Source organism: Erithacus rubecula, assembly GCF_903797595.1.
Source record: "Erithacus rubecula genome assembly, chromosome: 12".
NCBI lineage: Eukaryota > Metazoa > Chordata > Aves > Passeriformes > Muscicapidae > Erithacus > Erithacus rubecula.
This window is the reverse complement of record NC_136664.1, coordinates 8,388,214-8,402,754: the sequence shown is the minus strand read 5'-3', so window position 1 is coordinate 8,402,754 and position 14,541 is coordinate 8,388,214. Positions and strand designations below refer to the sequence as shown.

At 47.3% G+C, this 14,541-nt stretch overlaps 1 protein-coding gene across 2 annotated transcripts; it reads left to right on the top strand.

Annotated features, from left to right (window-relative positions):
• Window positions 1–3,213: 3,213 nt before the first annotated feature.
• B3GNT9 (UDP-GlcNAc:betaGal beta-1,3-N-acetylglucosaminyltransferase 9) lies at window positions 3,214–14,252 on the top strand. 2 transcript variants are annotated; one of them, XM_079315792.1, is made up of 3 exons: window positions 3,214–3,433; window positions 10,072–10,114; window positions 10,904–14,252. In XM_079315792.1, the coding sequence occupies exon 3, from the start codon at window positions 10,968–10,970 to the stop codon at window positions 12,213–12,215; it is 1,248 nt and encodes a 415-aa protein (XP_079171918.1). In that variant the 5' UTR covers window positions 3,214–3,433; window positions 10,072–10,114; window positions 10,904–10,967; the 3' UTR covers window positions 12,216–14,252. The 2 variants fall into 2 exon arrangements, with proteins under 2 accessions (XP_079171918.1, XP_079171917.1); XM_079315791.1 differs by lacking the exon at window positions 10,072–10,114 and having other exon boundaries at window positions 3,416–3,433.
• The last annotated feature ends 289 nt before the right edge of the window (window positions 14,253–14,541 follow it).

Here is a 14,541-nt window from a genome sequence, read left to right as displayed (position 1 = left end):
TTTATTGCTCTGGTATTGTGTCTGGTATCCTTAAACCAAGGAAGTACAAGAAGGGGAATCAAGAGGGTTTCTTGAGTCTAACCCACATATTGGTGTGTGCATGACATTGGTGCTTTACACTGGACAGGGCTCAGACCATGTGACTTTTGTATGGAGATGGACTAAAACAGTGAAGCAATTTAAGGCCTAGAGTAAAAAAATATGTACTTTTCTCTTCTCTGGATTGAATTTTAAACCTACTGAATGGAGCTGGCTATACATCTCTAATAGAGATAACCAGTATGAGATGTGTGGTTAATGTCTTCTTAGTTTTCAGTGGAAAAATACCTTGCTGACCTTCTAATTCCAAATTCTCAGATCTGGAGCAGCCATCTATATCTATGGACTGCAATGCCAGGCATATTTGGGTCTAGGACATTCAGCCTCCAAGGAATTGTTTTTTTACAGAAAAAGCTCTTTGGTATATATTTTTTTCACCTAATCTTTTTAATAAATAAATATATACTTTTGATGAAAACTGCCTCAGAGGCTTTCATTGAACACTTAACTGCAGTAGTAAGAACAGGAGTCACTGAAGTTCTGGCCACATTTGGTGATCACCAGCTCCAGCCTGAGGGTGGAGGCACAGCAGGGTTCTGCCCAGTCACACATTTCTCCTGGCATGCCAAGGCTGGTGTCCCACCTGCAGGGGAACAGCTCTGATTACAAAACCAAGCCAAGCCTCTGTGTTTGTTCAGTTTCCAGTTACTGCTTTGGTGAGGCTTTTTCAGCCAGCATGGCCAGAAGGGGAGGTTTGTCCCACCCCTGGCACCTGGAGGAAATCACTGTGTTTCTTTCAGTGCTTATGGATATCTGGGACCCCTCTGAGGCCACAGCACCACTGTAATCCCAAGTGCCTCACTACCAGTGAGCTTTCTCACCAGTGAGCTCCCCATGGTGGGGAGCCAAGGAGCTGGGATATAAAATCTCCAGCACCTTTGCTCAGGAAGCCACTGGCTGACCTGACAGCTGAATCCATGGAAATTCCTTTTGCCATGAACTTCTCTTAAATCTCACTGTTGGAAAATCACAAGATCAGCCCTTCTTTATCTTTCACAAAGCTGTATTCCCAACTGCATGGCTTGATGCCTGCAGGAGCAGAGTGAGGGGAGCAGGGCTCTGCCCTGGAGCAGCTGGAAGGACACACCTGGGGCCAACAGGGCTCACCTACAGAGGAGGCTCAGTGAAATCTTCTCAGACAGTGACACAACACAGGATAGACCAAGGGCACCTTTGCTGGCAGTGGGAAGAGTAAAGCAGCCATGGATCAGTGCACTGGGATCAAGGTCCACATGAGACAACCTCCAAGGAGAAGCAGCCATGGAGAAACTCCTCCAGCTCTCTGTGTGACTCTCCAAGCCACAGCAGCCACAAAGGCACCACACATCAATGAAAGCCTCTGTGTTCATGACTCCATGGGAGCAAGCAAAAAGGGAGGCAGGGTGGCAGGTCCCCAAACCTGGGTGAGGGATCACAATGGAAGTTGCTGTGAATTCCTGGTGCTTTCAGGGAACAGTCCCGGCTGTCCCCTCCCTCCACAGCCAAGGCAGACAGGAGCTGGTCTGAGCAGTGGCCATCAGCTGCCTCCTCACAGAGCAGAGATGATAAATAACCTGGGGCTGCTGCTGCAGAAGGAAAGAGCAGAGGTACTTTGGGCTGGCACAGGAAAGCTGGAGCTGAGGGAGGGTTATGGCTGAGGTTTCTGATCAGCTGTGCTGTTCAGCAGGGACCCACTGTGGCTCAGAAGGAAAGGACCTTCCCAGCCTGCAGCACCTCAGTGCAGGGCTCAAGGGTGGCCCATCAGGAGCCCACTCTTCATGAGACTGTGTTCAGCAAAGCACATTTCAGCTGAAATAAAAAATGCATCAAAAAAAGCACAGATGCTTACAAAAAGGGGGTTGTATATTATGTTTTTAGGAGAGGTGTTTGTGAAAACAACAGAGTAGATCAAAACCTGCTTTTATGACAAGTAAATGAAAAACTTGGCTTCCTAAAGTGGCTGTGGTTTGAGCACACTAGGCCTCTCTTAGAGGAAAAAGGGTCATTGTTTGCAATGCAGAGACAAAGAAACAGCCACAGGGATGGGAAGTGCTATGGCTGCACTCAGCTGGCAGATCAGTAGTGATGGCACGTTAGATTTAGCTCCAAATAAAAATTGTTTTGAAGTATTTCAAATTTTAAAAAGGGTCCCTTAAATCTGTCTTCAGCCTCCTCACTGTTCAGCTTACACATCTTCCCATCATTTCCCTACTAGGGAAAAAAAATAACAAAACGACCCCCAGGTGAATTTCACTTCTGAACCCAACCTCTATTTTTTAATTTGACTCTTTGCAGAGGCAAATACTCACGAGGGAATTAAAAGAAAAACAAAGCCAAAGTATAGAAGGAAAAAAAGAAGAAACTCAGTAAAATTAGTACATTTCCTATTGAAAAAAAACTTACTGCGGGGGGCAGGAAGGAAAACCCCAGCTTTTTAGCAGGATGGGTGGAAGTCCCCAGGCTGGCTGTGCGTTGTCCCTGTCACTCCCCGCCCGTCCCGCCGGACCCTCGGCGCTCCCCGGCCCCGTCACGGGGCTTGGACCCGAGCCCCGAGCGCCGCTCGCTGCGAGCCGGGACCGGGACCGGGACCGGGACCGGGACCGGGCCGCTCCTGTCCTGCACCCAGCTCCCAACCCAATCCGCTCCCAGCCCGGTCCCAGCTCCGAACCCAATCCCGCTCCCAGCCCGGTCCCAGCTCCGAACCCAATCCCGCTCCCAGCCCGGTCCCAGCTCCCAACCCAATCCCGCTCCCAGCCCGGTCCCAGCTCCCAACCCAATCCCGCTCCCAGCTCCCAACCCAATCCCGCTCCCAGCCCGGTCCCAGCTCCCAACCCATTCCGCTCCCAGCCCTGTCCGAACCCGCTCCCAATCCTGCACCAAACTCCGTTCCCAGGACGATCCCAGCTCCGAACCCAATCCGCTCCCAGCCCTGTCCGAACCCGCTCCCAATCCTGCACCCAACTGCGTTCCCAGCCCGGTCCCAGCTCCCAATCCATTCCGCTCCCAGCCCTGTCCCAGCCGTGCTCCCAATCCCTCTCCTTTTCCCCCTCCCAGTCCGGCTCCCAGTCTTGTCGCAGCCCGGCCCCAGTCCCGCTCCCAATCCCGCTCCCAGTTTTGTCCCAATCCCGCTCTCAGCCCCGCTCCCAGTCTTGTCCCAGCCCCGGCCCAGCCCCGCTCCCGTTCCCGTCCCAGTTTGTCCCATTCCCCGCTGGGCCCCGAGCCGCCGGCGCCGCTCCGCGCTTGGGCCCCGCGCTCGGGCTGAGCGATGCGATGCCCGCTCTAAGTGCATCCAGATGTGCCTCCTTGGCCGCGCTGCTCACACATCAGCGACGGGATCAGCGCTATCGAATGGGATGTGAGTATCTATTGAGCGTGTTTGATCGGCTGGGCAGGGGAGAGTGTGCGGCGAGCAGGGTGGACTGGACTCTGTCCTTACCGCTCCCCTTTGCTTTTCTTTTTGCCTTGCTGCTCTTGAATGTTACACGCAGCAGCCTGGGCCGGGATGGTTAACACGCAGCAGGCTCGGCTGCAGGCTCCAGCCCTGAGACATCTGCTTTACACTTTACTTTCCAAAAAACTCTGAATGTTTAGCTTGTTTTTACAGAGGATTGGGGCTTCTTTAGACAATGCCTGCAGTGCTCTGAGACAGGGTTTCCTCCCAACCACAAACATGTTCCAGTGGTGGCACGTTACATTTGCAAGCTATTCTTCAGTAAAAGGACATGAATCTTCCCCATGTTACACTGTGGTATGCTTTAAGCAAAACATGAGAATTTTCAAGCTCTCTAGCGTCAAAAAATAGAAAATAACTTAGCCCCTGTAAAACATGCAATTATTGCTCGTATTTTTAATAGCTTTTGGGCAGATTCTGAGAAACTTACTTGTTTGGTATAATTTTAAAATTAGTGGGGTACATCAGCATGTACTCCCTCTCCCATCTCAGCCTGGGTATAACAATACAGCCATGCTACTGCACTCCAATTGGGGTTTGGGGTGCATTGGGCAAATTATTTATCAGAAGAGGGTGTGGGAGCTGAAGAGGTGGCGAACACTGCAGCCTGGGGAGCTGGCAAAGGAAGGTGTTCATTTCAACAGGACTGTTTCTTACCTCCTCACAAGCCTGCAAGGCTTTATTCCCCTCCTGGGGCCCAGAAAAATTAATGCTTGGCAGAGAGATGGCAGATTCCTTACCTTGGCTGCTCAGGTCCCAAAAAAGCACTCAGGCTTTGGGTGACTCAGGTCACCCCAAAGCACTCAGGCTGTGAGTTGAGCTGCTGAGCCCTCTGCCATTCTGAAAATCAGACTGTGGATGAGCAAGACTGCATGTGAATGGAGGGAAGCAGCTCTGCAGGCAGCTGCTCCTGCCCAGGCTCAGAGAAACTCCCCTGCTCAGCTGCCATGGCACCACAGCAGGCTCCAGTGAGGAGGGACAGGTTCCTTCCTGGCAGCCCTGCACATGGAGACAGACATCCCAGCAGCATGCACACAGCAGCTCTGCAGCTCTCTGTGTTTAAGTTTGTGCACTCCATAAAAGCTTGGTGGCTGGGCTGGGAGGTGGAGGGAGGCTGCAGGAAGCAGTTACCAACGTGACCAGCATTCAAGGGGAAGGCTGGCACTGCCAACAGGAGAAACTGCAACAACATGGGACCAGCCAGCTGGGAACCTGGTCAAACTACATATTTGAGCCAAGCAGATAAATAAGGCACCCTGTCCTGTAACAGCATGGATCTCATCCATTCATTTGCTCTGGCCTGGAAAAAAATTCAAATATGCCCTGAAAAGCAGCTCTCAGAGGAAAGCTGGAAATTGTCTTTGGAGCAGGGCCTGCATTTTTGTTACCTGCTTCCTCAGTATTTGACTCAACAGAACTTTAGCCTCCAGGTGCTGCAGCAAGTGACAGCAGCAGTGAGACTGTGCTGCCGTGTGCAGCTGAGCACAGATCCTCTGCCCCTCTCACTGTGCTGCCTTGGTTCTGGTTCATGAACCCAATTCCTGGGATAGCTCTCAAGACACTCAGCTAATTAAACCCTACAGCCTGCTCTCAGTTTGTTTATGGACTTCAGAACTTGTAAGCAGCTGAATAGGATGGGTTTTTATCTGGTAAGGCAGTACAATGAGTGTTTTGGTTACTTCATTTTTCTATGGTTTTGCACTTACCAACATGCCAGAAGGGGTCTTTGTATTTCAGCCACCTCTGTCTTCTAATCAAGATCAAATAATTCATCATCACTTTATAATCCTGTAACCTCTTCACAAACATCCTGAAATGCAGAGAAGAGTTATTCAACAGCAGGGTCACTTAAAGTAATAATTTTGATGAGGTTATTGACTTTGCTGGAGAAGGTGGGGTGAGGAGGGAGGGAGGGAGGGAGGGAGGGAGGGAGGGAGGGAGGGAGGGAGGGGAGGGAGGGAGGGAGGAAGGGAGGAAGGGAGGAAGGAAGGAAGGAAGGAAGGAAGGAAGGAAGGAAGGAAGGAAGGAAGGAAGGAAGGAAGGAAGGAAGGAAGGAAGGAAGGAAGGAAGGAAGGAAGGAAGGAAGGAAGGAAGGAAGGAAGGAAGGAAGGAAGGAAGGAAGGAAGGAAGGAAGGAAGGAAGGAAGGAAGGAAGGAAGGAAGGAAGGAAGGAAGGAAGGAAGGAAGGAAGGAAGGAAGGAAGGAAGGAAGGAAGGAAGGAAGGAAGGAAGGAAGGAAGGAAGGAAGGAAGGAAGGAAGGAAGGAAGGAAGGAAGGAAGGAAGGAAGGAAGGAAGGAAGGAAGGAAGGACCCCAAACCTCAAAACCATGCAGAAATAAAAGCCATTACATGACACCCAAACACAGAAATGGACCACAGCTTCTTCCCCTGCTCCAACACACAGAGCTACTTTTCCCCTTTAAACACTTCAAATCCAGCTTAAATGGTTAAACTCAAGTTGTTTAACCCAAGTTTTTGTATGTGGGGCAGAGCAAACCCCACCCACACAGCCCCACATGTGTCAGTGCTGGAAGCTGACACATTTCCCTGTGGGTGCCCCAGAGAGCCCAGATGAGGTTCTGCCAGCACAAGATTGAGCACTTGAAGCCTTGGCCTTTGCACTTTAGGTTCTGTAGAAAGGTGGGAGCAGGATGGCAGCTCAGTGCAGCTTGAAGAGGGCAGAACGTGTGATTCCTGACCTGAAACAATGCTTGCCGTGCCCCTATGTTCAGCAAGGCTTTTAAACTCAACTGGTGCAGACACAAGTCAAACACTCCCAACCCTCAGGGGCTCAGAGGATGGGACCAAGGGTGCCAGTGGGAAGATGCAGCCTCCAGGGCTTCAGGCACTGCAGACTTCTTGGTGTCAGCATCCTGCTCTGGGGGGAGAAAGCTCACCTGCACAATTCTATTCTACACAGCTCCAGCTGCAGGATGGGCACAGGGTAGATCATTACTGTCAGGACTCTTCCTGAGGCAGAGGAACCAGGTAATGAGGGTCCCAGGAGCTTTCTTTGCTCTTGCCAAGGGAATCTAGGTGGAAAAATTCCTGTAAACAAGGCAGGAGAAGGACAGGTGCACAGAATTCTCCCCTTGCAGGCCAGAGCCCGGCAGGTCTCAGTATCCAGCACTGGCTGCTCCAGGATGACTTTATTTTGTAAAATGCATTCAGCCAACATGAAATGAAAACAAATATCCCACACCTGAAGCATTGCCTCAAAGTATCCCCACCACCCAGAATTATAGAGTCTTCTATGATGATTACAGAATAAACTCATCAAACCCATCAATGCTGGATCCCACACACTTTCTTTAGCTCATTTTATGGAGAGACAGATAAGACACCTCCATCAGCAGCCACAGCCCCAGATGTTGCACAGCCACAGAGTCCCTCTGGTGCCCAACCCAAACCTACCAGTGGCAGCTGCAGTGTGGGGAGTGAGGAGGGAGCTGGAAGCACTTCCATGCAGCAGGGAGAGGCTGATGTGAGGACTGTGTGTGGTGGGGATGGATGTTCCTGTGAGCCAGGCTGGGATGAGTGAGCAGCAGAGTCATTGGTGATTTTGTGCCCCGTGCTCAGAGCACCAAGTTTTCAGCTTGATTATCTCAGCTGCTTTTCCCAGGGCTGGCTGGATGGAATAACCATTCCTCAAGGCACAAGGCATCATGCCAGAATTACCAAGGCCTCTTGACTGAATCTGGGGACAGGATCCAGAGAACTTTTTCCCACTTTAGCCCTGGGCAGAAGTGCCAAGTGATGGAGATGTGATGACTGCTATAAAAAAAGATTTCCAGGATGAGCTCAAGGTTTCACATTCATCTGGGAATGAAGGGCTAGCAATTTATTTTTTTATTATCATCACTTGACTGCTTTTATTGCAGCTGTTCTTGCCATATTTTGGAATCCTCCTCTTGAATAAATGAAAACCAGGCAGAGCACTGGGCCCTCTGCCCGAGTGTGCAGCAGTGCAGGTCACACTCTCTGCCTGGATGCTCATCAGGGTGCCATGCCCAGCCTGGCCATTTCCAGATTTCCAGCCTTTTGTTGTCTCTTGGGCTGTGCAGGCTGTGTCCCCTTGGTTCTTCCAACTCATTCTTTATTTATGGCTCCCCATCTTGCCACCTCATGGATATGGTCCCTGCCAGCCTCTTCCTGCTGCCCAGCTCAGCCCTCTAGCATTGCTGGAACTCAGCCCTGGCTGGAACATCCCCAGCCTTGCCCAGGACCCTGCTGCCCTGGGGAGACAAACCCCATTACCCCATTCAGACCCCATCAAGCCAGACTCAACACCTCTCTGTATCCATCCCTAGACAGCCAACACAAAGAGGGACAGCTGCCTGTTTTTCCAAGCCTGGGGGACACAGGAGACAGTGCTGGCAGCCAGGCCATTCCTCAAGGCACTGAGTGATGCAGCAGTTTGTAATCCCAGCTCCATTTCCCAGGCTGGATGGAGGTCCCCCACAGCAGAGATGCATCTGCCTCAGATACAGACACCCAGGGATGTGCTGTGCTGAGAAACACTCTGCTGTGCTCTCATCCCTTTTGTTTGGCATTAAGTGTTTCCTGCTCACTTTGATAGCCCTGTAATTCTTTTCCCCTGGTGTCAAGGTGGATGAATAATCCTTTTGGCTTTAGGACATACCAGAGTGTCTGCCAGAATCATCAGTCCCTCTGTATTCAAGAGCAGAACAGCTTTTCCCACACTGACATCTGTGGATAGAGCTTACACCACTGCAATAACCAAGGGCATTTTCCTTCCAAAGAAGGAAATATCTAACAAAGACTGGAAAATCCATATAATTAGATCAAGGAATCACTTCAAGGGCTGTCAATTTCTTTTGAAAATGAGAGGTCTATCTTGAGCACTGAACAGTTTCATTTCAGCATGAAAATCACTCTTTCAGATCCTTTACTTTCAATTAAAAAAATAAAAAACACAGAGGAAAATCTGGGCTATCAGCCCTGGCTTGTAACAATTCAGGATTTTTCTTGGCTTTTCCAAGGGCACTTACTGCCAGATTCTGAGATGCTGGCAGTATAAGTCTGGAAGCCATGGAAATTACGAGTTTCATGACACTCACATTTTCTTCCAAACCCTTGTCGATAACATTAAACACAGGAAAAAGCCAGGACTTTCATCCAGGTCCTTAATTACCGTGTGGAATCAGGCAGCTGAAATAAGATCAAACTTTAGCATAGAGAAGGAAAAAGAAATTGGCTATTACTGTGAAGAAAGATATGAGACTTCAGACATAAATGCAAACCAACATCCTATACGTGTCAGGAGGGACTGTTTCATGAGGCTGAACACAGTCATGAGCCAAGCCACGTGGCAGAAAGAACATAAACAGAAAACAGACCCTGAATATTCTAAACATTTGAACAACACTTTACAAGACATCTGAGAAATTGTTCAATCCTGCTATTAGTATCAAAGTTATGCCAGTGAAAACATCTGTCTTGCCTAGGAGGGGAGTGAAAGGTAAACAAAAAAAGAACAAATTAAGAAAAGCCTCTATCAGAGGGCAGAAAAAGGCAGGAAAAAAGGCCTAAGGAAAAAAAACATGGTCATCAGGACAAGGCCAAAGTGATATTAAATCCACCAGGAATGCAAAGAGCCTTACAGCAAGGCATGGATATGCTGTTTTCCAAAATAATGGTTTCATAAATAATGGAAACAAAGCAAATGAGGTCAGTAAACATTTTGGAGCTGTACTTAGGAAAAGGATATGCAATAGCATATGATAATAAAATACTCTCTATTTCAACAGTAACTTGGAGGTGAAGTTACCCAGTAATGAGAAAGCACAGTATTTAAATAATGATGTCCAAATAATGTGAATCTAAGAATTTTAAAGGGTCTGGCCAAGAAATCAACTGGTGCCATAATTTTTCCTCTTCATAAGTCTTGAAATTGCTTATGTACCACAGGTACCACTGTTTTATTACTTCATAATTACAGACTCGTCAATGTAATTTTGAATTTTAAAACATAACATTATGGCTGATACAAAATTGCTGGTTAATGACCAATCATTAACAGCAGGTGATCCAATCCAGGACAGTAAATGGAGATTTGCTGAAAACAGATACCACCAAATTCTTACCAAGCACTTGCACCTTTTCCTATCACTGTATGCCCTTATCAAAAGTTCCTCTCCAGATTTTTTGATCCCAGAAGTCATCTTTGGGTATGATCTCAGCTAATTCAAGACAGAGAACTGTAATAATTTCCAGCTTGCTTCTATTAGTCCAGCACAGGCAAGAGAGAGCCACCAATCACCTATGAACATGCTACATTATTAGTGGGTGTATAAAATACGTGCACTTGTGGGAAAATTTTTGGGTAGGAGTCAGCTTCCTTCTTGCTGAGGATGGTAGGAATGGTGATGGTCACTCAGCTCCTCCTGAGCAGCTGTGGGGTCCCTCTGTCCAGATCTGCCTTTGCTGCAGCTGCAGACACCTGGCCAGCTCCTTCCCTGAACTGTGGTTCTCTGCTGCTTGCTGCTTTCTTACTACTCTTTCATTCTCATTTTGTTTGCAGTTGAAGAACTGATCAAATAAGACAGAAGATCTCCAGGAAAAGTGTAAGTGAGGAGAAACCCTATATTTCAAAAGGCAGTTTCATCTATCATACATGAACAAGATTTTCCTAACACCATTCTCAGTCTTGCTTCTGCATATTGGGATTTATTTCCCCACCTCTCACTTGGGGGTTAAGGTGATTTGGCAGAAGAAAAACACCCATAGCCCCCTCTAACCTTATTAATGGAAGTTACTTACAATGGTTTAATATTTTATAAAGAATACTGGCAGGAGAAAGGTCCTGTATGAATTCTAGATTGCACCCACTGTATTCATTTTGAATACAAATCACAGTTTAACAAAAGCTGGCTCCATGTGCAGGGAAATACACTGCCATGAAGAGTCTGCACTTCAGCAACCAGCTGTGGGCCTCCCTGGTTTGAGCCAAAAAGGGTAAAAGCAGCAAGTAATAGGGGAAAAAAAGGTAATGATTTATGGGAGAATGGCATCATTTATCATTTTCCACTTTGCTTTTCCCAATGAAATCACTGCAATGACAAACACATTCAGAATGAGGGATGCAGGATTTTTGGGTTGTGCTTGGAGAATGGTTTTCAGGATGATGGATGACTGGTGAGTGACTGAACTAACCAAGTCACAGAACTGGCACTGGGATCAGCAGTCAGTTTGCAACCCTGTGTGCCTTTTGACAAGGTCCTCAACATCTCTGAGCTTGTGTGAGTAAAATGTGCTGTGCTGCTGGGTTTTTAAATGATGTTTCAGTTAGTCCTGCCTGCTTGCTTCAGACCTGCCAAATCCTCACTGCTGACACACTCTGTGTTTATTTACAGATGGACAGTGGTGCCAGGCAGCTCAAACACAGCTTTTAACAGTCCCAGGAACACGGGAGAGACAATGAGAGTTCGCCTCAAAGGGGATGTGATCTGCACCCTCCTCTTGCTGGCAGCACTCTGCTCTTTGCTCTACTCCCAGCTGGAACATTTAGTCCCAGCAGGAAAGAAGGAGCCAACACAGAACAAGCCTCGAGTAGCACCAAAAATCTTCTCCAGTCCCAGGGCACCTCAGAGGCTGATGCCAGCAGAGGCAACTGCACCCAGACCCCAAGTTACCCCTGTCATGAGACAGACAGAAGTGGCCAAAAGCAGAGTCCAAACTACAACTCCAGCCCCGCTGACTGATTCTGCCTTCAACTTCAAGCTCTATCTCCTAAACAAGGATAACAGGAACTTCAATCTCCTCATTAACCAGCCCAGGAAATGCCGAAAAACACCGGGAGGGCCCTTTCTGCTCATTGCTATCAAATCAGTCGTTGAAGACTTTGACAGGCGTGAGATTGTCAGGAAAACGTGGGGCAGGGAGGGTTTGGTGAATGGGGAGCAGATCCAGAGAGTGTTCCTCCTGGGAACACCAAAGAACAGGACAGTGCTGGCAACCTGGGAGACCCTGATGCAGCAGGAGAGTCAGACATACCGAGACATTTTACTCTGGGACTTCATGGACACTTTCTTCAACCTGACCCTGAAGGAGATCCACTTCCTGAGCTGGGCTGCTGAATTCTGCCACAACGTGAAATTCATTTTTAAAGGCGACGCTGATGTTTTTGTCAACGTGGAGAACATTGTGGATTTCCTCAAGAGACACGATCCCAGTGAAGATCTCTTTGTTGGGGACATCATCTACAATGCCCGTCCCATCCGTGCCCGGCAGAGCAAGTACTACATCCCAGAGACCATGTATGGGCTGAGCATCTACCCTGCCTATGCTGGAGGAGGAGGCTTTTTGCTCTCCAGCTGCACCATGAGGAAGCTCTCCAGGGCTTGCAGAGAGGTGGAGCTGTTCCCCATTGATGATGTCTTTTTGGGCATGTGCTTACAGAGAATCAACCTCAAGCCCATTTTACACGAAGGATTCAAGACCTTTGGCATTGTTAAGCCTTCTGCTGCCCCACACCTACAGACGTTTGATCCCTGTTTTTACAAAGATCTCATGGTCGTTCACAGCCTGAAAGTTGCTGAGATCTGGCTAATGTGGAACCTGCTGCACAGCCCACGGCTCTCCTGTACTCAGAAGAAGCAGGTGAAGAAGCCTTTCCAGTGGAAGAAGAAAGCTCAGATAACAACACCAGGATCACCCCCCAGATAATGCAGGCAGAGTGCAGCACACACTGCAAACCAGCCAAGAAAGGGAGCCTGGAAATGACACAGCCCAACAAACCAACTTCTGAGCATTTCAGCACAGATTATTTACAACGTTAAGAGAAGACAACAAACAATTGTAGCAATTTGCCCAAATTCCACATTTGCACATACATATCATGTGGGTCCATCTCTACTATAGAGTCCAAATAATCATAACATATCTATAATTTATTATTATTTATTAGGTTTATAGTAGTGCTTAGTGGGACAACGTTTAAAGGCACATTGAAAAATGCAGTCCTTGGAGATTTTTCAGGATGGTTAGAAGTGTCAAAAATTAAAGAAGACTTAGGGTAAGAACAGACACCAGGGAGCACAGGGATCATTGTCAACTTTCTACTTGACTTGGACTCATTGAAAAATGACCAAACATAACTAGGGTACAGGAAACTGAGTCCCCTTAGTGTCTGTTCAAATCACATCACTGCTGCCTGGTTGATTTTCCACAGGCCTCATAAGAAGAAAACAACAAACAGCTGTTGAAATGGGGTCCTACAGTTGCAGTTCAGATGGATTACAGAAAATCAAAGTGGATGCTGAGGCTGGTGTGGCTGGTGGAGCAAAGGACAGGTAAGTAGATAGCTAGAAAGGAGAGGAATTACAAAGAGCCTTTAGAGAAAAAACAAGAACTTTGAGTTGATCGCTGAGTCTTGCTTTTTCATCATTCATCTCAGTTCATCTATCTGCTCTATTGACATGCTCAAGATTCAGGGAAGCAGTGGAGCAGGTTTTGGCACTTGCCTGAGCTCAGAAAAGCTCTCTGCACTGTGCTGATTCAGGGAAAATTCAGAAGTCATCAATAGTATTTGATTGCCCTCACGATCTGACCCAGATTTTCAGAAGGTTTGCATCTAGAGAAATCCTTTGGCCTTTGCTTACAAGTGTCACCCCACACAGAGCTGTGCTTGCATCACATTTGGGAACTGCTTCAAACCAAAGAGTGGACTGGGCTGGTTTCTACAGACCTTGGTGCTCTTGCTGAGCACAGTCAGCTGCAGAGAGCAACCAGGACTTTCCTACAGCTGTGAGTGTCATGTGAAGGGAGAAAGTTTCCAGACTAAAGGACTTCAGAATAAAAGTCCATCTAAATTTATTGCAAGAACTCAAAACCACACAGCAATCTTTCTGTTGGGCTTTTCAAGGTTCAGTCAGAAACTTTGTATTTTAAGCATCACACAAGAACACTGAATTACTCAGTTTTACAAAGTATAGTCCAGACTTTGATGCATTTTGTTTTTCCCACAAGCAGACTACCTTAGAAGAATATACTTTTATCAGACATCAAAGCAGAAGTGAATTCTTCTATATCAGGGTTAAAAAGCCATGAAATTCATGGGGCAAAGAGCCTGAATTCACCTCTGATAGTATGTTTGTTAATTCTTTTACAAGTTTTTAACCCCTAAACAGAACTCCTGTCCATCAGAGAACCCCTCAAGATGGCACATCCACACAGCTTCAAAGGAAACTACAACCAGTCAGAAAAGCCCCAAATTCCTTTCTCTGCACAGAGCCTGCAGCACAGCTGCATTTCCTATCTGTGTGTGAGCTCCCTCCCACCCTGCAGCAGCTTGGGCTCAGTACTGCTACTAACAATGCACAGACAGCAGCAGGCTGGGAGTGTCTGTGGCAGACTGAACAACAGCTTTACACCTTGGTAACCCTCATCAAGAGTTCAAGCCTTACAATAAAGTATTCCCAAAAAAAAGGTCAGCTGGTATAGAAATTAAAGTATTTCTATATTTGGGGTATTTTCAGGATGCAATGCTGAAATACAAAATGTTCACGTGAGCTTCACAAGGAGCTTTGCAGGGTGTGGAACTAAGCCAAAGCCTCACTGGTGGGACAGTCACCCCTGCCCTGCATGCTAACATGTGTGATACTTGTGTATTTATGAGATTGTACAGAAATGTATTACCTGTGAGTAGTCTGCAGTTTGGGAAATTATTTATACCATCATTAAAGGACAGCATGCAGATGTGCCTCTAGTTGTCAGTGAGTTTGTCAAGTACACCTGCACACATGTTGTAAGACTGAAACCACAGGGATTTTTCATGAAGACAGTAACATGAAAAATACACTATTCATTATTTTGGATAACTTAGTAAGTCTTTCTTTATGCTGGATTTAATTTAATGGCAATGACAGAAAAATAAACTGAGTTTACCTTTTAATTTCCTATGAGGCAGCTAATCAGGTTCAGTAGTCCTTATTAAGGTTTTTCTTTTCTACTTGAAGATGCAGAGATTGGCTCCTCCCTCTATAATGTCTTC